General features: G+C 36.3%; 2 protein-coding genes across 3 annotated transcripts; one reads left to right on the top strand and one right to left on the bottom strand.

Moving 5' to 3' along the window:
- Nucleotides 1–11529: 11529 nt before the first annotated feature.
- LOC120077081 (MATE efflux family protein) lies at nt 11530–17450 on the top strand. 2 transcript variants are annotated; one of them, XM_039030939.2, is made up of 14 exons: nt 11530–11751; nt 11997–12379; nt 12533–12675; nt 13366–13509; nt 13606–13775; nt 13941–14076; nt 14195–14291; nt 14369–14469; nt 15036–15199; nt 15428–15499; nt 15658–15774; nt 15860–15955; nt 16459–16580; nt 17088–17450. In XM_039030939.2, the coding sequence occupies exons 2-14, from the start codon at nt 12018–12020 to the stop codon at nt 17161–17163; spliced, it is 1800 nt and encodes a 599-aa protein (XP_038886867.1). In that variant the 5' UTR covers nt 11530–11751; nt 11997–12017; the 3' UTR covers nt 17164–17450. The 2 variants fall into 2 exon arrangements, with proteins under 2 accessions (XP_038886867.1, XP_090170024.1); XM_090313898.1 differs by having other exon boundaries at nt 11542–11751; nt 12537–12675.
- Nucleotides 17451–18960: 1510 nt separating this feature from the next.
- Nucleotides 18961–21456, bottom strand: LOC120078530 (SEC1 family transport protein SLY1-like). The gene is made up of 2 exons (XM_039032805.2): nt 21273–21456; nt 18961–21137 (listed from the first exon to the last, which is right to left on the bottom strand). Exons 1-2 carry the CDS (start codon nt 21301–21303, stop codon nt 19312–19314), a joined length of 1857 nt encoding a protein of 618 aa, XP_038888733.1. The 5' UTR covers nt 21304–21456; the 3' UTR covers nt 18961–19311.
- Between the last annotated feature and the right edge of the window lie 1606 nt (nt 21457–23062).

Below are 23062 nucleotides of genomic sequence, written 5' to 3'. Positions count from 1 at the left end.
GACAGGAGAATCATGATAGATTTGAGCATGACAACAGGTGAGAAAGTTTCCTCATAGTCAACTCCCTCAACCTGGGTATAACCCTTTGCCATGAGTCTAGCCTTAAAGGTTTGCACCTTTCCAGCTACACCTCTCTTTCGCTTATAGATCAAATTACACCCAATAGGTCTTACCCCATCAGGTGGATTAACGAGGTCCTAGACGTTATTGAAGTACATAGACTCTATTTCCTGGTTGGCCTTAATCCATTCATCTTTGTCAACATCTTCCATTGCTTTCTTAAAAGACAACGGATCCTCGACCCCATCATTCGAAATGACGTTTTGGGCTTCAGTCAAACCCATGTAGCGATTGGGTGGGTTCATAACCCTCCCACTATGTTGAAATAGTTTTAACTCTTGAGCTTGTTGACTGGATGTACCGACCTCAACAACTCTTGTTGATCTGTCGGCATGTTCATCAACTCTTGTTGAACCCTCAGCAGTCTCAGTCTCACTAGAGATCTCACACAAAACGAGCTTACTTCATGGCTTATGATCCTGGATGTGGTCTTCTTCCAAGAAGATAGCATTTGTAGAAACAAACACTTTGTTCTCACTCGGATCATAGAAGTATCCACCTCTCGTTTCCTTGGGGTAGCCTACAAAAAGGCAAACCTTCGAACGTGGTTCCAACTTTTTTGGGTTAGTCACTAGCACATGTGTCGGACAGTCCCAAATCCTGAAGTGGCATAAACTACCTTTACGGCCTCTCCACAACTCAAAAGGTGTTTCAGAAACACTTTTCGAGGGAACGTTGTTCAGGATATAACATGCAGTCTGCACTACAAAACCCCAAAATAAGTCTGGAAGATGAGCATAACTCATCATAGATCGAACCATGTTCAACAAGGTTTTGTTTCTCCTTTCTGATACACAATTCTGCTGAGATGTACTAAGGGCTGAGAGTTGGGATGTAATCTCATGTTTTATCATATAGTTCTGGAATTGGAGGTCCATATACTCTCCACCACGATCAGATCGTAATGTTTTTATCTTCTTACCTAACAAGTTTTCAACTTCAACTTTATACTTCTTGAACTTGTCAAGGACTTCAGACTTACGTTGCATTAGGTAGAGATACTCGAACCTTGAATAATCATCTATGAAAGAGATGAAATATTCATACCTACCCCGAGCTCTAACATTCATCGAACCACAGAGATCTGAATGTACAAGCTACAAGGCTTCCTTGGCTCTGTAACCTTTTCCAGTAAAAGGTAGTTTCGTCATCTTGCCTTCGAGGCATGATTCACACACCGGCAAGGAGTTTTCTTGTAAACTCTTCAGAAGTCCACTTTTCACCAACTTCTCAATCCTATTAAGGTTGATGTGACCTAACCTTAGATGCCAAAGATGGGTATTTTCCTTAGGAGAAACCTTTGGTCTTTTAGCTGTTGTTGTCGTACTGAACATTTCAGTGTTAAACAAGGATTTTATGACTAACGACCTTAGTACATATAAGTTATTTTCCATTGAACCAAAACCAATCTCCATTCCGTTATTGAAAACAAACACTTTATTCTCAGAAAATGAGACAAGAAACCGAGATCAAGTTCCTCTTAATATGAGGAACTACAAAAACATTATCAAGCAATAGATAACATTTCTTGTCAACAAATAACTTCAACCTGCCTACATCAACAGCTGAAACAACCTCACCAGTGTCGACTCATAGAGTCATCTCTCCCTGTGGCAACATTTTCCAGGAACTGAATCCTTGGTAAGAGGAAATGACATGATTGGTAGCACCCGAATCTAAGATCCAGGCAGAATTATCATTCTCTACCAAACACGTCTCCAAGACCAATAAATCAGATTTACTGTCTTTCCTCCTCTTTTGGAGAGTAGTGGGATCAGTTTCATAACAACTAACACTACTGGTTTTTTCATCCATCCCTTTATGCTCAAAAAGTAAGAACTGACGTTCAAACAAATCTTGCAACGAGTCCATGATCTCTCGTGCAATGATCATGTGCTCAACCCTTTTGGCCAAAACATCAGGTATGTTAGCCAAAATGTGAAGTCTAGCCAATGAATTAGCCTTCATCCACATCTCATATGCATTGCGAACACTTCACGGTGCATCAAGGCTTGAGACTTGAGGACACTTCTCAACCATGACAAATACGAAGTCGTTTGCCACGAAATACGTTTCACACGATTCTTCCCACTGTATGTAGTCGGTCATATTAAAAGCACTAAACGGAAATACTAACGAGTTACTAAAAAGAAAAACACATTGACCTACGTTAGGTTTTAAGCAAATACCCATTGTAAAACAAACAACATCCAATAAGATTTTAGCAAAACTAATATGAACCCCGTGTGACATCTAGTTTCGCAATAACGCTTCAAAGGTTTAGGACAAAATCCGCTGAAGGGAGGTCAATTATCCCTCCTCTGAATTGAGAAGTTCTCAACTAGTCATTAATACCAGAACAATTCTTGCTCCTATAGTGACTAGCCATCATTGAGTTGGCCAAGAGATCCTTAACTTACTTAACAATCTCTTGTAAGTGTGACCCGTCATTTTTTGTCCTAGAGATCCGCCCCAAAAATCCAATTTGAAGGGAAAAAATCCGATTGGGACAAAACCTAAAGCGACTCTATCCATTTCTGGAGTTCACCTTGATCTTGACCAACTGCACAAAACCCATCCGAAGGGGGACGCTCTCAGGGCGCCACGAAGGAGTATAGAATGATCTCACGGTGTGAACCAATGACAGAGACCATAGGACGTGTTGATACACACCCCTCACCCACTTACTATAAACACTCTTTCCATCCATCTTGATATTGACTCGTGCAAACACCATCCAAAGGGGGATGCTTCCAGGGCACCATGAGGCCAAGCATGAATCTCACGATGTGAACGTATAAGGAGAAACGTGGGTGGAATCATAGACATATCAGATACATCTCTTCTTCCCACTAAGTATTTTATAATCTAGGGTTTAGCTTACTTAGAAAAAACACGGCTAAGGATTTTAACTAAGTGACTTTTAGGTTTTCCCAAGAGTAACTTTTATCTTGGATAGTTAAAAAACTTTTGATCATCATCCATTAAACTCTTTAACGGAGTCTTTGACCAAATTGTCGCATGCTTGTTAAAAATCTAACTAATTCACCTTTCTAGGTAGGTTCCCAGGTAGGGGTGTTACGTTTCCATCAACTTAAGAACCCCAGCCTAGCCAAAACCTGTCCCTTATAGATAGATTTAAAACAAATTTAGTTCCATTAAACTGATTTTAAAAGATTAATCTAGGTTACTAAACTCTTTAGAACCATTTGAATTTAGGTCTATCTCAACCCAATTTTAAAACCCTTTTAAAAAGCTTGAGTTCACCCTAAGTTCGCATGCAACTCTTTCTTATTGATTTTAGGTCTAATTTCCTTTATAACACTTATAAACGGAAAACAACACTATAATGCTAAGCTAATAGATGTAAGGCATTCATAATGCTTATAAACAGCCTAAGTGTCATGCTCAATGCATTGTCCATTCATTGCTACTTCTTTTATATAACACTTATACAAAACAGTAATGAAACAAACAAAACATGCTTCCATTCACTCTTAGACTATAACATTTATAATAAAAGGATGATGCATGATAATGCTCATTGCATGCAAAATATAACTCTTATATTTCATGATGCATGCACATGCTTTCAAGTAATTTCTTCATGCTAGATTATAACATTTATAATACATGATGCATGAAAAATTGCACAACCTAAGGTGGGTTTTAAACTATATGTCAAACACTTTGCCATATAAGCATCATACATCACATGTATAATAAACAAATGTTGATGAACGGGTAAAATTGCCTTAAAAGTACAAAATTAAAGCTAACTATTACAATAACAAGGAGTCTTCGGTTCAAACAAGCGAACCAGGACTTGAACCGCTCGGGCGAAGCAACGTGTCTCTAACCATTGTGTACTAAACTTCCCACGATTGTCTACACGATAAAACAAACTCTTCGCTCTATCGCTTAACAACGCTCCCAGAGCTAAACGATCGTTTAGCAAATACTACACGATCGTGTACCTTTTACTAAGCGATGAAGTCTGAGGTACGCGATCGCTTAACGTGCTCCGCACAACGCTCATCTTACGCGATCGTCTAAACGATTACGATGTAGCAAAGCACCATCGCCTAAACGATCGCTTAGTTAGCGCCTCCGTATCGTATACCGCGCGATCGTGTAGGTAGTATTTAAGTGATGAGGTTTGCTAACTACACGATAGTCTAGCGCGCGTCTTTTACTAAATGATGAGCATCACATGCCCCCACTAAGATCGTCTACCTCCAGCGCCTAACGCAATCGGACAACCAACGCTACGCGATAGAGTAAACGATTTACCCCGTCGCTTAACATTAGCTAAACGATCATTTAGTAAATACTACACGATTGTATAGAAAAATCTACACGATCGTTTAGATAAATCCCAACGATCGTTTACCTTAGGCTACACGATACGATCAACACTTGGTCTTCTTCTTCGTTGAGAACCGCATCTCCATGCTTCGAAACTTCATCACAAACGACTCGACTAACTCAAACTCTTCGAATTACAGACTCGATTGCAAGTTAATTACGCCCAAAAAACACAGGGACCCTCACAAATTAACACTTTGTAATTAAAGAAAGCTTTAACTAAAGGAAATTAAACCCGAAACATTCATCAACTCCAACCACAAATGCACTTAGCAATTAAATACAATTAAATACAAATGCAGAAACCCATCAAAACTGTAAAAGAAGTTCAAAACAGACTTGTAATTTGGAATATCAGAACAACCTGGCTCTGATACCAATTGAAGGAAATCGAACATGAGGATTTCCATGAGAAGCGGAAAGATCATTTCAAATTACAATAATATATGAAATTTACAATTACAGTCATAAATAGAAACATACGGTTATGCATTAATTACAAAAATTACAACATGATACTACAAATGATCAAAGAGAATCGCTACACATATTTGTAGACTCATCGTCAAGCTCCTTGATCACGAACGCTCGAACATAGCAACACAGCAACCTCGAACGCTCGTCCAATGCGACCGCTACACTGCACGGACACCGTGCACTCGAACTCAGCGATCTTCTTGGTCACGAACACCCTGACTACACGAGCAGCTACCACAAAACCTCGACGGTGTCGAGTTGAGTATGAAATCACCAAGAAGGCTACCTTGGTATTCTAGGTGTGAGAATCTAGAGGGTGGGCTCTGCGTGGACTTGGTTTGATGCAAAAGATGGAGGTAACAACAATCGTGTAAACAATTGAGCAAGTGGGAGAAGATAGAAGCTATCGTATAAGTCGATGCCCAATCGTTTAGCAAAAGCTAAGCGATCGTCTAGCAAAAGCTGTGCGATTGTTTAGCTCATCGCTTAGCTAAGTGTTTGTCGCCTACAAATACTACACGATCGTTTACCTAATCTAAGTTGTCGCTTAGTAAATCCTATTTACTTGACAACTTTCGTGAGAATATTTCGAGAGAAGAAATCTTAAAAATTTCTTTTCCTTTTCTTAGTAAAATTAGGAAAACATTTTTCCTTTTAACTCACGGTTACCATAAAACCACCAATAACCTCTCACTCAATTGGTTATTAGAGGAAAAGAATTAATTATCCAATAACTAATATTATTATAAATATAAATGATAACCAACTTATCATACTATATTTATAACCCATAGTTTTAATATTTCATCTCATGAAACATACAAACCATAACTCTTTTTCTATTCCATGGTACTTAATGTAAATCTCATTTACAATAATCCTCCACTAGATATATCTCATACACCATACCGATCATATCATATATAATTGAATTATCTCTTGTCAATTTGAACATTTCAAATCAACATCAAGAACTGATCTTCAACTGAATCCATTGAGCTACCAAGGGGACCTTATGGACATGTAGCTCAAAGCTCCAACGGTACGTGAATAATTGACTAAACTCTTTAGTCACGGGATCCACCATCCGTTAACTGCCAGATACTCCACTAAAGACCAACAGTTGAACTCTCCTTACCGCAGATATATTATGTGTCCATCTTAACCAATCAGCAGTGCGACAACCTTTCATAGATCGCTCGTTAGTACAGCTCGACCAATAACTGTTATGTCCCTGTAGTTACATCTAACTCCTTAAATACCACTGATCCCTCTAATGAACATAAGTCATAGTCCTACTATGACTGAGTCCTCTCTTCCAAAGAGAAGCTATAGCCACTATGTTCAAGCCCCGGAATCAGCCTTTAAGGGAGCAATCTCTCTACTTATCCCTACTTCAGGGAAGGAATAAATTCCATCTTGTGTAAGTGAGTTCCTAGCTCCCAGATCAGACAAGTCCCCAAAAAGGTAGGCATGTTGAGTTGGCAATCTGGCCACTCTCACTCATACTAATCAAAGGACCGCCCTCAAAGGCAGGTTCCAAAACACTCAGGATTGAGGTCGTGTCACCTATGGTCATTTAGGTGAGATGTAAGTCTCTAGTATCAACGACGTTATATACAGAGTCTAGTCATCTCGTGGTCCGGTCTTATACAAACTCTTTGTATAGGACACCCTCACTCGCATGTCTCCACATGAATGATCAAGATCTACCGTCTGTAGTAGTTTACAACATTTACAAACTTCATCAAAACGAGTCGTATCTGTAGTGTCACTAGGATCAAGTATCCCACCTTAATCCTTATACTACAGACCTATTTAGGTTATCACTTAAGTCATGATCTTGTATATCATATGTATATGCTTAAGTTTATATAAGATAACCATGGAGTTTTGTTTATTGGATATGAGTAAATGCTAGAATGAAATAACAGTTATTTTATTCATCAAATAATATGTATCATTACAAACAACGAGACTCCCAGAGAATTAGGACACAAGTCCCAACACATACCTACTAATTTTTTTTTTTTTTTTTTGCACAAATTGTCACAAATTTGGCCATACTTTTGCTCATTATCCTTCTTGATTTTACTTGTTGCAATCACATGACTTCCAATATTTCACTTTTGACTTTTTCAACTCCAGCTCCATCCCTTCCTCTTATTCATGCTGCTAATGAAAACGGTATGTCTATATTCCATATTGGTACTATTGCCACACTTGACTTAACTCTTCTAAATACCTATCATGTCCCTAATTTGACCTTTAATCTTGCCTCTGTTGATCAACATTGTGATCTTGGTTAATTATTTCCTTTTCCTCTGATGGTTATCAAGTTCAGGATTTGTATACGAGACAGATAGTTGGTACGGGTCGCAAAGTGGGACGATTGTTTGAGCTAAATCTAAGGGTGAGCATCGGTATGTCGGAGTCAATGTTTTTACCAAACTGCCACCGAACCGACTATGATTGATTTAGTAAATGTTTTAACCGATCTTGACTGTTGAGGAGTAAAAGTCGGTCGATCAGTCGGTTTGGTTGTTTTATTCTTTAAACTTTTTCTTGAAATTTTTTATTTGGAATTTTTCCAAACCGACACCGACCGACCCCTCTCCTTATCTGACTGACCGACTTCGATTTGGTCGATTGGCTCAATTTTTTGATCTATCATGCTCACCTCTACTAACAACTCTTTAGATTCCTAGCTCTTCATCTATCTTTGCATCTATTACTAAGTCTGCTATATATTAATGACATCTTCATCTTGGTCATACGTCTTTTGAAAAACTCCGCAAGTTTGTATTGTCTGAAAATTTAACCAACATTTCAAAATTTAATTCCTTTGATTGTTTAAATTGTAAAGTTGTGAAACAACTTGTTTTGTCCTTTTCTACTTCATCATCCTCATGCGATGCACCTTTTGGTTTAATCCACTCTTATATTTGGAGTCCACTCATGCTCCTATTGTTAATGACTATCGGTATTTTGTCCTATTTATTGATGATTATTCTTGAAGGGATTGAATCCCAATGCAAAAGCGCGCAATTATTTTTTTTTCTTTGAATTGGGATGGGAAAAATCAGAATTGATTTTACATAAACGTAAAGCTCAAGCATTCAATTTTCTACCGTATAGAAAAGTTACCTTTGAAGACCAATTCTTCAAGAAAATCCTTTGCATGAACCTCTAAGAACTCAAACGGAAAGACACTCCCAATAGGGCTTCCCCGTTATGTCTCTTGAAGGATCACGAATTGTGGGATCCAAATTGGTAGGGAACTGAAGAAATTTTGAGAGAAGATTTTTCTATGAGAAATTGAAAGAGAGCATAGAGACCAGAACAACACCATAGTTCTTATTTTTTTTAATTTTATTTTTATTTTTAATTTTTTTTGTGTTTTTACGTTAAAAAGCAGAACCTATCATGAGGGGAAAATAACCCCCTCACACCCACTCTCCTGCATAATTATAGAGGATTTATTTTTATTTTAAAATTTAACTATTTTCTAATGAATAAATATATCTTTAATCATATTTAATATATAATAAATAATTAAATAAATATTAATTAATTACTTAATTAATTAACTATTAATTAATTAATACAAATACCACATATTTATTTCATCATGTATTTTATCATATAAAAATGCATATCTCTCTCATAGCCTATATTTTTAATATGAACTCAATCATATTAAATTTTATTATATAGTTTTAATATGAATCCAATTCATATTAATTTAATATTCGAAGATTATTCAAATATTATTCTCTCATATTATATAGTTTTAATTATAAATCATATTATATAAAATTCTCTAAAATAATTTGAACAATTCAAATTATTTCAAAAATTAATTAATCATTGTTTTACCCTTAGTGAGCTAGCAGGAGGACCTAATGGACCTACAGATTAATGATTCAAGATTAACTTAATCAAACTCTTTAATCATTGTAATCAATATTCATCAACTGTGAGTCATTCTACTAAGGTCCCGTAGCTACACTTTTCGCACTGTAGATATATTTCTGTGTCAATGCATATAACCAGTCGTCAATAAGTTGATCCTTCACGAATTTCTCGTAATTATAATTGGGTCAAAATTACCATTTTATCCCTGTAATTACATCTTTCTTCTTGAGTCTCACTGATCCTCTAATGAACAACCTGTTTATGATCCTACCATAAACAAATCTCTCTCAAGGCAATGAGAGGGAGGGGCCCCTTGTTCAAAACCGGAGTAAGCAATTGAGAGAGCAATTCATCAAGACAAAGAGTTAACTTCATCTTGTGTAGTTATGTTCCTAGCTTCATTTGTTTGGTCTTATACAAACTCTTTATATAGGATACCTTCATTCACATGTCTCTACATAAATGATTTAGGTCAAATCATTTGGAACACTTACAAAGTGGGTCGTAACTGAGGGTCACCAAGATAGAACACCTAATTTTATCCATATACTAGAGACCTCTTAGGTTTTTACTTAAACATGATCCACTTGTATATCTACCATATATTGTTCAAGCTACATAAAATAATCTTGGATCTTAGTTTATTGAATTGAGTTAATGTGTTCTAAATGTCAAATAAAATACTACTTATTTTACTAAATAAATCATTTGTATTTACCAATTACAAACTACAAGATCCATGAGATTTAAGACACTATATCCAACAATTCTCACTTTACTTGGATATATTTTCTTAAAAATCATTCTGCCTTACCGTAAGTTTACATTGCATTTGCTAATATGGTTCAGATGTAAATTTCTCAAACTATAAGATTCTTCACACTAACAACACCATGGAGTACAAAGAATCGAGTCTCATCTCATTTCTCACCCAACAGGGCACCCATGTTAAACGTTCATACCCTTATACATCCCAACAAAGTGGCAAAGCATACGTAAAGATCATCATATCTTAGATTCTGTTCGTGTCCAACTTCTTTTTACATCATGCCCTGAGTGAAGGAACTTTTATCAAAAAGAACCTATGAGCAGAAGCAAGCTTGTTTCAAATTCATTGTGACACAATTACAAGCATTCACAAACATACAAACAAGTTATGCATTTCAGAACAAATTACTGCATACTTTCAAAAATAAATACAAAGGAACGAGAGACTTACCTTCGAAGAACTCTTCTTCTTTTTTTCTCTCACTCTCATGAAGAACTGAGACCAGCAACCTCTTGTGGGCTCTGTTGGATTTGGTAGAGGGAATGAGGAAACAACGATGCGCTCTACGACCAAGCAAGTGGGAGAGTATTGTGTTTATCATATAGACTTGTGCTTGATCGTTTAGTAAGTTTAGTGAAGCTCGCTTAGGCACATGATCGTTTAGTCAAACTTTACACGATCGTTTAGTCAACCTCTTGTGGGCTCTGTTGGATTTGGTAGAGGGAATGAGGAAACAACGATGCGCTCTACGACCAAGCAAGTGGGAGAGTATTGTGTTTATCATATAGACTTGCAACGATGCGCTCTACGACCAAGCAAGTGGGAGAGTATTGTGTTTATCATATAGACTTGTGCTTGATCGTTTAGTAAGTTTAGTGAAGCAGTATTGTGTTTATCATATAGACTTGTGCTTGATCGTTTAGTAAGTTTAGTGAAGCTCGCTTAGGCACATGATCGTTTAGTCAAACTTTACACGATCGTTTAGTCAACAGCACATGTACACGATTGTTTAGACAAATACTTGAAGCTGTCGTGTAGTCTCTCGTGAGCTAAACGATAGAGAGTGTACTCAAATGATGTGATGCAAGCCTTTTCTATTGTGGGATTTTCAACATGCTTATTGGACCGACAATACTCGTTTGGGTTTTATGAGTTCTTATATCATATTTGATAGTATGAGGTTCCATCTCAAAACCAATTGACCATAAGAGAAATAGCTCATCTATCTTATGAGGAGCGTGAATCCCCTCGGTTTTTCCAATGTGGGATTCTCAACAGTGATAATGATCTATCAAACAACTTCTCTAAATACTACGAGCCTAATGTGTTTCCTATATATATATATATAGAAAAAATATTTTGGTTAAAAAATATATTAATTATCATCCAATTATGCTCACTTTAAAGCAACTTTTTATAATAGATATATTTATCAACTTAAATATATCTCAATTGGTTAAGATTTATACCACTAACTAATAGGTCGAAAATATGAATAACTTCATTCCTACTTCTGGTTGAATTTAAAAAGAAAAAGTGACATTTGGGTATTTAATATAAAATTCAAAACTTTAGAAAATTATTAAAGTCAAATATATATGGTTTGGAGATCTATTACATCATCTATAAAGTCAAATATATCTCGTGAAGGTAATAATTCAAATCTCTAACTTTTTAGTTGAAGATAAACCAATTGAATTATACCTAAGTTGATCAGAGTCCACCTTATTACATATTAGACCTAACATCAAAATATCTCATTAAAATTGTAGTTTAACAAAATTTTAATCGTAAAGCTATTCTCTCTTTTCTTACCTTATACAAAATATCTAATCTTTTTTAGATTTTTATAAAATAACAAAAGGAACTTTAATCTTGATACTTCCGCTCGGTGCCGCCTTTTTTCATTTTATTTTATCTTTTAACTTTACTTTTATTTTTTATATTGCTTGAATTAAACAGAGAATTCAGAGCTTTCGTTTTTTCTTGCCTTCGCGCTTCCACTTCGGATTGAAAATCGGTGTTCGTTTTCAATTTCTTCCATGGAATTCTCCTCCTGAAACCCTAATCCCGATTCGTACTACCGACCAGCCAGCCAGGTATTTCTCTTCTCCATCTCCATTTCTTTCATCTGTCGTTAACTAATTGCTGTAATCTTCGTTAATCTTACTTTCTTGTTCTGTTTTGTGGTACTTAGCTCTGTTTTTGTTATACGCTTCGAATCTTAATTGCTTGAGCGTTTCCTATGTGTTTTTGTGGGAGTAGATTATGATTTTGAATTCGACCGTTTTCTTATTACTTACGTTTACTGTTTATGTTTTGATATTTACGCGCGAATTTGCAGGACTTCAGTCGGAATTTGGAAATGGCTTGTCGAGTCAGTGACGGGATAGTTTGTAGTGGTGTGGGTCGAATAGTGGGGAAACAGAAAGTAAATGTTGATAAGACGTGGTCTTTTTTAACGTTGAAGCGTAGGGATGTTTGTGTTACTTCCTTAATTGAGAGTAAGGTTTTAAGTAATCGAAATGGAGTCGAGGATTGGTGTTTGTCTGCGAGTTCTCGGTGCAATGGCCTGTTCATTTCACCTGTTGTACGCCGCAGAAATGCCTCTTTTATTGTGGCTAGGAATCAGTTGAGCTCAGATTGTGAGGTGGATTCCTCGGATGTGGAGGAAAGTTTATATCCGGAAGAAGATGATGCTGTTTCCAGGGATCAGAATGGGGCAGTGTAAGAGTCGAGAATACCTCCTTGTTAGCTGAATTATTATAGATTTATCTTTACTGTCGTTTTTTTTTAATTATTATTATTATTACTTTTGAAAGTTGGTTATGAAACTTGACAGCTTGTATGAACTGGCTGACTTTTCTTACTTCCTTGCAGGCAGTGGAAAGAACTTCTCCACTATCACCAACAGCCTCTGGATGTTAAGCATGAGCTGTTGGCTCTATGTGCGCCTGCAATTGCTGGACAAGCTATCGAACCGTTTGCACAGCTTATGGAGACTGCTTATATTGGAAGATTAGGCATGTATCTTCAAATTTCCAAATACTCTGTAGTTTTAGTTTTCATGTTACAAAACAACTCTTATTTTTTCCCTGCTCTTTTAGATTCTTTCCAGTAAAGATATATATCGCATAAAATTGTGCTGAAGTTAGTCTGCTTACTTCCTTCTATTTATTTTGCTTTACGTATTTTGCTTGATTTGATAATAACTTTTCTTTCTGGTCTTCTAATTCAGTTTATTTATTATTTTTAATTTGATACTGTGATTAATTGTGACCCAAATATGTATAGATCCCTCCACCCACCCCTGCTTTGAGTTTGACTGTGGAGTCATACATTTGTGTGGACAAACTTAGTTTGAAGTGGCCACGTTTTCTTTTTCTTTTTTTTTTTAGTTACTTTATAATGAAAACTTTGATACTTGATCATGTGTGTGCTTGGACGACTTTTTTATTACTTCTTTGGTTTGTTAGTCAGTGTCTGTTTGCTTAATATATCAATTAAGCTGTTAAGCTACGAGCTCAATGGGAATTCTTGGATGCTAACATCCTTCTGTAATCATCGGGATGGGTCCTATTTATTGGGTGTAAATTGTATTAATTTTACTTTGGCACTTCCTCCCACCAGCTGAAGTGATGTAGTACATGCTATTTCTGAATTGCAGTATTGTGTAGACTTTTCATATTTGTCCATCTTCAACATCTGTGTAGGTGCCTTGGAGTTGGCTTCAGCGGGTGTTTCTATAAACATATTTAACTACATATCAAAGGTTTTTAATATACCTCTACTGAGTGTAACTACTTCTTTTGTTGCTGAGGATATTTCAAAACATGCAATTGAAGATCCTTCATCAGGTTCTTTTGGTCTTTGGCTTGTTCAAACTTTTTTCATAGAGCGCTATAATTAACGGTTATGTAATCTAATACCAAATTAATTTTTCATGTAAGTAGATTCCTTAGAAGGCTATACTGTTGGAAAACCAGACGCGCAGTTATATGAGAAAAAGCAGCTATCTTCAGTCTCTACAGCTTTATTATTGGCAGTTGGGATTGGACTTTTTGAGGCTTTGGCGTTGTATTTTGGATCTGGAATATTTCTTAATATCATGGGCATTTCTGCAGTAAGTTAAATTGGAAACTAGTTATGTGATGCTTTGATTGGCTATATGGATTTGTATTTATATTTACATTTAAATACCCTCCCAAAAATATTATGTTATAGACATATACTTTAAAGATTCTTTTATCTTTATGATCTTTTGAATATGTTGGTTTATTTTGAATAGGAGTCGTCCTTGCGCATTCCAGCCCAACAATTTCTCTCACTTCGAGCCCTCGGTGCTCCTGCTGTTGTTCTTTATTTGACTCTTCAAGGAGTTTTCCGGGGTTTTAAGGATACTAAAACTCCTGTTCTTTGTCTAGGCACGCATCTAGTCATGAAACCTAGAATTATGTTAATGGTGGAATTTATTTTAAAGCAATTTCTCTTTTCATTTTCTTACTGCACCTTCCTGCTTAAATTTGTATTCTTCATTTGCAGGAATTGGAAATTTGTTAGCTGTCTGTCTTTTTCCAATATTGATTTATTGTTTTCGGTTGGGTGCAACTGGAGCAGCAATTTCTACTGTTGTATCTCAGTATGTTTACTTCTAATTGATCTTTTTCCTCTATTTTTTTAATCATACCCTCCAAACTTATCGAGTCTATGTTTCAGATATGTTATTGCCTTTTTGATGTTATGGTTTCTCAATAAAAGAGCTGTACTATTGCCGCCAAAGTTTGGTGCATTGCAATTTGGTGTATACATGAAATCTGGTACTGTTAGAATTCTTATCTTTTATTCATATCTTTACTAGTGTCATGTTACTGGGATTAATCTTTTCATTATGCTTTAGTCACAATGGGCTCCAGTTTCCTCATCTTCACTACTAACAGCATACTGTTTAGAAGAGAGGTCTGATGCAAACTTGTGAGAAGGTTTAGAAAAAAAAATGCTATCAAACATGAGATTGTGGTCTGAAGCATCAATTGCCATCACTTCATAGCAATTGGTATTATTATCATACTCTGAAACCGTAGAATAAAAAACCACTGATTAAAATTTGGTTACTTATCTTAATTTAATTTTTTAGAATGTTCAACCCTTGAAAGTTTTCATTCGCATCTCGTAATCTTCCAAACAGTAGGAAGCTTCCAAATAGTAGTACATATCACATTATTCAAAATCAAAAGAAGCTGGGACCTATGCAATTAAACCATTGCTGCATTTAAGGAAAATGATCAATCAAATTTTACAATGCATTCCTCTTGGCTTTGTTATGTGATCAAGTTCTCTCACTCGTTAATAATCAATAAAATAACGATGTGGACTCTGCTATTAGGTGGTTTTCTTCTTGGAAGGACTCTTTCTGTTCTAACCACTATGACGTTGGGTACGTCAATGGCTGCACGCCAAGGTGCAGTGGCTATGGCTGCACACCAAATATGTATGCAAGTATGGTTAGCAGTCTCTCTTCTTACTGATGCACTTGCTGCTTCAAGTCAGGTACATACTTTTCCCCTTTTAGAACCTCCCGAAAATTTCAATCCATGGAAATATAGTACAAAAAAATGGTTGCTGAAGTAGCGACGTCCCAATTTTTTTTGTGGCTTTGTCATATCTTCTTCAACTCATGGTTTAAAACCTTGAGTTTTCCTCATTAAATAACTAGTTATAGTAACTCACCTTAACTTTATTTGTTTCTCTCTGATCCTGAAATTATCTATTTGGTAGGCTATGATTGCAAGCTCTGTATCAAAAGGTGATTACAGGACTGCGAAGGAAGTAACTGGCTTAGCCTTAAAGGTAGGAATTTATGTGTGGACTTTGAATTTCTACATTCTTAGTCTTCTTTTATTTCATTTTATTTTTACTTTTTATTAGGATGATGCTAAGTCTTTGAGCTAGATATGATTCTAGAAATTGATGTGGAGTTTTATATAAATTTACCTATACCTGTACAGGTAGGATTGCTCACAGGTACCATATTATTTGCAATTCTTGGGGCATCTTTTGGTTCTCTTGCCACCTTGTTCACCAAGGATGCGGACGTTTTAGGAATTGTCAGAACTGGAGTCTTGGTAGGATACAATTCTGTGGTGGTGAATTTATCGTGTTGCTGTGAGGAATTGTGTATCCTCTAACTTAATGCTTGAAACTTTACAGTTTGTTAGTGCAACTCAACCTTTGAATTCTCTGGCGTTTATTTTTGATGGTCTGCATTATGGTGTTTCAGACTTCCGATATGCTGCTTTCTCAATGGTAAATAGTTTCTTTATTTATTTGTATGTATTTGTTTATTTAATCAGTTTCTTTAATTGAATATAGCCTTAATTAAAAAAAAAAAATGCCTGAAGTCATTTGTTTAAAAAATACTCATATTATTTCTAAAGTTGCACATCACCCTTGGTCTTTTACATCAACGTTTTAAAACTACCCTTAAAAGTAGAAATCTAATAGAGATTCAAATGGAAATAGTTACCTAGAATTATGTGGTGGTGACCTAGAACAAAAATCCAAATTGTCATCCTTTCTTGGTTACTGCCACACCATTAAAAAATCTGTCCAAAATTTTAAAGGATTTCTACTGTAAGGGTAAGTTTTGAAATCTTTATGGGGGGGGGGGTAATTTTGCAACTTTTGAGAGAATAAATAGTGTTTTAAACAAAGGGTGTATTTTTTTTAATTGAATTTAGCCTTGCAATTATGACTGAAATATTCTCTTTCGAAGATGTGACTTGATTGATTTTGTGAATTACCTGTAGATGGCAGTTGGGGCCGTCTCTTCTTCAGTTTTGCTATATGCTCCTACTGTTTTGGGTCTTCGTGGGCTGTGGTTGGGCTTGTCTCTCTTTATGGGCTTGCGTACTGCAGCTGGTTTTTTCAGGTAGAATCTCACACTTTCATTATTGCGAAATGCTAATCAATCCTCAACTCATTGAAAGGGCCCATGCACGAACTGTGGATTTTTTAAATTTAAAAAAAAAATAAAAACAATGAAGTAGCATGAGTAATTAGATTAAGAAAAAATTTAAAATTAAAATTTTGCAAAAGAAAAAAAAAATTGTTTCGTGATTAGATGCCTTTTCCATGATGTAAGCTAGAGCCTTTGATTGATGTTTCATGTTTCTTAATTTCTTTACTGAAAACTCCTGTGAGGTGCTGACACTCATAAGGTCAAAGGGAGGCGCTCTTGTTGGCCATTTTAGGCACGCTGTTAGAAACACAAAGCAAGTCTATCTTCTTTTCTCATGTCGGGCCTCGCATGACGTAAATGTATTGATCAAAATACCAAAAAGAGACGAATGGTGTTGAAGTTGTTGGCTGGGACCTCTGTTTTTCACGTCATTCTCTGCAGAAGTTTATAACTTGGTTTTTTTGTTTGATTATGCAGATTGCTTTCCAGAAATGGTCCATGGTGGTTCCTGCACAGTAATTTCCAAAATACCAAGGTTCACACATTGCCATAGCTCTTTTAGTTACAGTTATAAATTTTTTAAATGTTTCCACCATCTAAGATTTTATTTTTCTTAAGGTTTCTAATATCCTTGTAATTTCTCATTTTGTTGTTTATTCTCCAAATTTTGACGTCATTGAATAATAGGGCAGTCTTTAACTGCTTAAGAATATGCTCATTCTCTATTGTGTTTTTGTTTTGTTTTCTTGTTTAGATGTAATCTAAAAAAAGATAGTACATGTCCATTAATGTTGAGTTATGTTCACTATGGAATGAGGAACTTGATATTAAAGATAGAAAGATATCGAATTGGGTACAATTTTTTTATAATCAGTTTGACAAGGATAGCCGCTATTTAAAAGAGTTATTTGAAGAAATCAAAGAGTCAATACATGACCTGCCTTATTCAATTAAAAAACAAATGAAGATAATACATGTTTATAAGCTGAAACTTGGAGTTTAAAGTTCATCGTGGTCATTATCTAAGGGCAAATAACGTTGGGAAAAAAGAATCGTGCTAATATCATTTTAACATGTTTCCACATTTGCCTTCTGACTTATACGATAGTTGTATATCATATTCCAACACATTCTCCTTATGAAAAATGGTTTTCAAGTGTTGTGTGGTGAGTTATCATAGAAATGTGACTTCTAACGTCTTGGTTAAAGACATATCTTAATCCATTGTTGTAATTTACAATTCTTAATTTAACTGAAGATAATTTGAGATTTTGATTTACATATACAAGTTGTGATTTAGTTGTTAATTGGATATATGCATTCTAAATATCAAACTATTTATAAAAATAGTAAAAAAAAAACAAACACTTGATAGACTTCTATCGATCTCGATCAATAATAGATTTGTATCAATTTCTATTACTAATAGTATTAGTAATAGACTTTTATTAGTTTAGACATTGATTTATTACTGATAGTATTAATGTTAGATTTTTATCAGTTTAAACATTGATAGACATTTATCGGTGTTTATCAATAATAAACTTTCATAAGTTTTTATCACCGATAGATATTGATAGACTTCTATCAATATCTATCAGTTTTTCGATCACATTTTTATTACTATTTTGGAACTAGCAATATAACTATAAAAAAACTATTATTACTTGATCTATAATTTGACCTTTCATTATCTATCATTATCATTCTAATTAACATTTTTGAACTAGGAACAAAACTATAAATAGAGAAGAAGAAAGATAAAGAAGAAGATTTATTGGTGAAGAAGAAGAGGGAGGAGAAGTAGGAAGATGGAGAAAGAGAAAATAATTAAATTTTGTTATTTTTGTATATATTTTTTCTTATTTTTCTATTTTTGAAATGCCTCTAGAATTCTACATTTTTCTCTCATTTTTTTTGCCACATTTTTAATATGTTTCTAATTTTTAAATAATTTAAGGAGAAAGCATGATTATATGCCAAATGGGATACATGACATGATCGTAATGTAAATTTGGACAAGTAGGAAAGTGAGGAGTCAACTTAGGTGATTGAAGAAATAAATTATTTTCGTAAAATATACGACTAAAATAGATATTAAATTTAAAAGTGTGTTTGAGGTGATTTTATGATGAAATAGGGGTCGCATGCTTGCTTTTAATGTGTGGCTCAAGAATGTAAGCAAATAGTGAATTGGTGTGGGATTTAATCATCCAAATATACAAATATAATTCACGTTCTATTATAGTCCTACACAAAATAATGTGTCAACTAGAAATGTTAAACAAAATACAACTAAAAAGGAAAGAATAAGTTATACCAAAATGTTGATTTGCCGGTACTCGGTTAGTTGATTCCTCCAATAGCAAAATTGATTCTTTAAAACATTGGGACATAATTGTACAATCTATAGAACAAATCCTGTTCAATTAAAGTCTACAACAAAATTGGTTCTGGTAGTCTGGATCATCAGATCCTCTACTTCTACTCTGAATTGACTGAATCGAGCCAATCTAACAATGGGAAAATGACATCCCAAGAGATTCAAAGCGATCAACTTGGATTCATGTAGCCCGCTCTATGATAAGTATACATCATCAGTGACTATAGTGTTCTATGTGACATTAAAAATTTTACCACTTAATATTTCATCAACCAAAAAATAACTCCAAGATGCTTTACACTAAGAATATGCACTAATTTACTTGGAAGATACAGCAGCACTTCCCAAACCCATTTTCTGCCCCAACTGCATAAGCTGCTCTACAAACTCCTCTCCAGTTAGAATTTCTGTTGTACCATATACAACATGCTTGGGAGCCTGCTGACGAAGGGAAAGTTCCTGCAAACTCGCATACTCTACGTAATTACCCCCGCCGATCATAAATACGATCGCTTCCTTGAACGGTCCTCTTAAATGGCTGCTGCTCGTTCCAGCGCTTGACCTTTGAGCGCGTGGATCAAGCACGAGATAAGAATCAATCTCAGGATTTGGTTTTCCCTCCATTAAAGCTTCCACAGTCCTTGTTAATGCAAGTTGCCTATCAGTAGATAATAGATTCTTTACACCAGCAGTCACTGCACTAATTGATTGTCCATATAGCTTTTCAGCCCAATTGACAATGTTGCCTCTGGTAGCAGAATTTGCAGATGCGAACGACACGTTCAATGACTTTATCTTCTTTACATATTGAAATGCACTGGTGTCAATTTCCAACTCCCTTAGGACCTCTTCGACTGCTTCAACCTCAGACTGATTAATGTTCTCAGAAGAGATCAGATACATGATAGCAAACCGAAGCTTGTCCATCTTCGTGCCTTTACCTCTAAGCACACTGAGAAGCTCACTCCGATCAATGCCACCTCTCGATATTATTTCACTCTCCTTTTTCGCATATGAATCAAGGGACCTTTCCTTAATCTCACCAAGCAACACAGTAGCAATATTTGTGTGCTTATCAATGACTTGCTTCCTCTCAGTCAGCTCAGGCAATGAGTTCACAGCTTTCATCAAATGCTTAGTGTTACCTATCATATCTGCTCCATCAAACTCAGCCCCAGCAGCTCCACCAGTTTTCCTATTAACCTCATCAACATCCTTCTTGTATTTGTTTAACTGTGTCTCAATCTCAACTGCAACTTCAGGGAACTCCAAGGATCCATTTGCTAACCAAAATGGATCAGAACTATTCAACTCATAATTCATTCCACCCTTTTCACTCTTAACACTCAACCCATTCAGTTTAAGCCCAAGAACATCATGCACCAAAGGTCTATATCTAAAATCATGCTGTATTCCAACAGATAACTCAAAATTACGATCAAATATACACAGAATCGGGCGCTGAAAGGAGCTCATAAACCCCCCACCTTCAGAGAACAAGTTGTTTTTGGATAACAGGTGATCCCTCAACCTTTGATCCAACGCCATGGCAACCATCTCAGCAGGACCCCCTCGTGGGCACCTAATAATCGGCACCACAGCAAGTGTAGCCAAAACACAGAACAACCCACCAACAATCTTCTCCACAATCTCTTCAATCTCACGATCCCCCGCTGAAGGATCATTCAGTTGCACATAGCTAGATTTCTGAGCCAACGAAAACAAATTGTCTTCTAGAGTAACAAATTCCAAATACTGATCGTGCACCTTAGCAATCCGTTGAATTGAATCCGATTTCAACGCTTCAGATGCGAGATCCTCGAGCAGCGGGCGAGGGACAGAGGATGAGAAGTTGAGGAAGAAGCTATCATACAAAGAACGGGAGGCATCGGCAACGATCCGATCGATATTATGCTTAGTAGGTTGAAGAAAGTAAACAGCAGGCACATCATGGACAGGCTTACGGTCCTTGTCGACAAGGAAATAAAGAGTAACGCCATGTTTGCGCAAGTCCTTGACATGAATTAAAGGAGAAAGGAGGTTTCGACAGAAGCTGTCGTAGATCAATATCTTGTAAACCTCTTCGTTGGCTGTACCCGTTGGAGTAACCGGCTGGTTCAGATTCAACATACGGATAATGCTTTCTGCGAGAAATTAAAAACGGAATTAGTTCAAAGGACGTCGGACAAATGGAAATCAGGAGAATCGTGGGGTTTATGTGTATAATTGATTAGCAACGACAGAAACTGAAGGAAGAATAAGAAGAAGAAAGGGCTTACCAGTCTGCTTTTGGCGGAGATTGAGAGCCATAGACGAGGAATCCGATAAGGCGGTGAAGAAAGAATGAGGAGTTCGGGATTTGGAGTCGACCGGTGACGGCGAGGGAGACGGTGGCTTCCTTACGTTGTCTCTCTATCAAAGAAGGATACTAAAACCCGAGACAATCCACAAAAATAGTCCTTTTGAAGTTTTAGTTTTATGTTTTGGATTATTTTTAAAAAATTTGTTTTTTACTTCACAATTTTGAAAATTAAGTAAAATTACTCTAATATCCTTTACGTTTCAAAAGTTACTTAAACTCTCCAAACCTCCACTCTCACTATTTTTCTTTGCCATTTTCGATCATTCCCAGCCATTTTCTCAATCTCACTCCATTTATCTCCATTTCCTTTACCATTTTCTTTTTTATTGAAGATTATTTGGAATTTTTCAACTAATCAAGTATGGATTTTCATTTTTTTCACTAAATATTAGTTTATCTTAGATGCTATAAATTATTATTTGAAATCTATGTTAGATCTATGTTAAATGCTAATTTTTTTTTTCTAAAAACATCATGTTCGACATTTTCTGAATAAGTTTGGGCCTAAAAATGAGTTTTCGGAAATTAGTCTTATCCGGTCGAGCTTGATACAATGTTGACCAGGTACATGACCAGACGGAGAAGATTGAGGAAGATTTGGAGTAGATTTGGGGAAGATTGCATCCGGTGCTAGATCGGTCGGGCCCCCATGTATATTTTGACCGGGTATGGGTAGGAAATAGAGGAAAGGATGATGGGGAAGGGGGCAAAACCGGGTAGGGGTAGGTGGCACTCGGCTGGGCTTCGTACAAAAATAAGCGGGTATATGATCGGACGGAGAAGAATGGGGAAGATTGTTGCCTGATGCTAGGCCGGTCGGGCTCATGTATAATTCGACCGGGTATAGGCGGGAAAGAAAGAAAATGACGAAGGGAAGGGGCAAAAACTGGGTAAGGTAGGGGACGCCCGGTTGGGCTTCATACAAGGGTGGTCAGCGGAGAAGAATGGGGAAGAGATTTGGGGAAGATTGGTATGTGACCCGATCCGGCGCCTCGCTAGGTATTGGACCGGGCCAAAATCCTATAAACTTATGACATGAAGGCACGACCGGGACTGGGTAGGGGGAGGGGAAGATTGGTATATGGCCCGGTCATGAGTCCAACCGGGTATTGGACCGGGTCGAAATCCAGAAGTGAGGATTCCCCGTGAAGGCTCGATCGAGATCGGGTAGGTGTAGGAAACGCCCAGCCGGGACTGGGAAGGGTACAACCGGGCCAGGAGTTTCGCCCCTTCGCTTCTGGATTTTGGCCCTCCCGTACCCGAAAGGGGGGCGGGCGGGACCGGGTAGGGGTATACTGGTTTTTACTCAGTCGGGTATGGGCTAGGCTGATTTTTTTTATATATATATTTATATACAATTTTTGTTCTTTTTAAGTACTCATTGATGATCATGATGTGTTGTCTTCTAATTTATCTATTTCATGAAAAATGTAGGTTATAATGGAACTAGATATGAAGGTGGATGACCATTTTCCTAGCCCTAAAATTAAGAAAAAAAACTAACTCCGACACAATTAGTCATGTTTAAACAAACATGTTTTGGTCCTCTCCTTGACACAAATATCATCTTCAATGGACTACTAATTCATTATATTTTTCTTCGGGAGGTAGAGGAACCTAGAAGAGATGTTATTAGCTTTAACCTTATGGGGAATAAGGTATTTTTCAGCCAAATAGAGTTTAACCTTATCACACGACTAAAACATC

Source organism: Benincasa hispida, chromosome 5, assembly GCF_027475165.1.
Source record: "Benincasa hispida cultivar pf3 chromosome 5, pf3_genome.v1.1, whole genome shotgun sequence".
NCBI lineage: Eukaryota > Viridiplantae > Streptophyta > Magnoliopsida > Cucurbitales > Cucurbitaceae > Benincasa > Benincasa hispida.
Note: the sequence above shows the minus strand (reverse complement) of the source record. Positions and strands in the feature narration are given on the sequence as shown.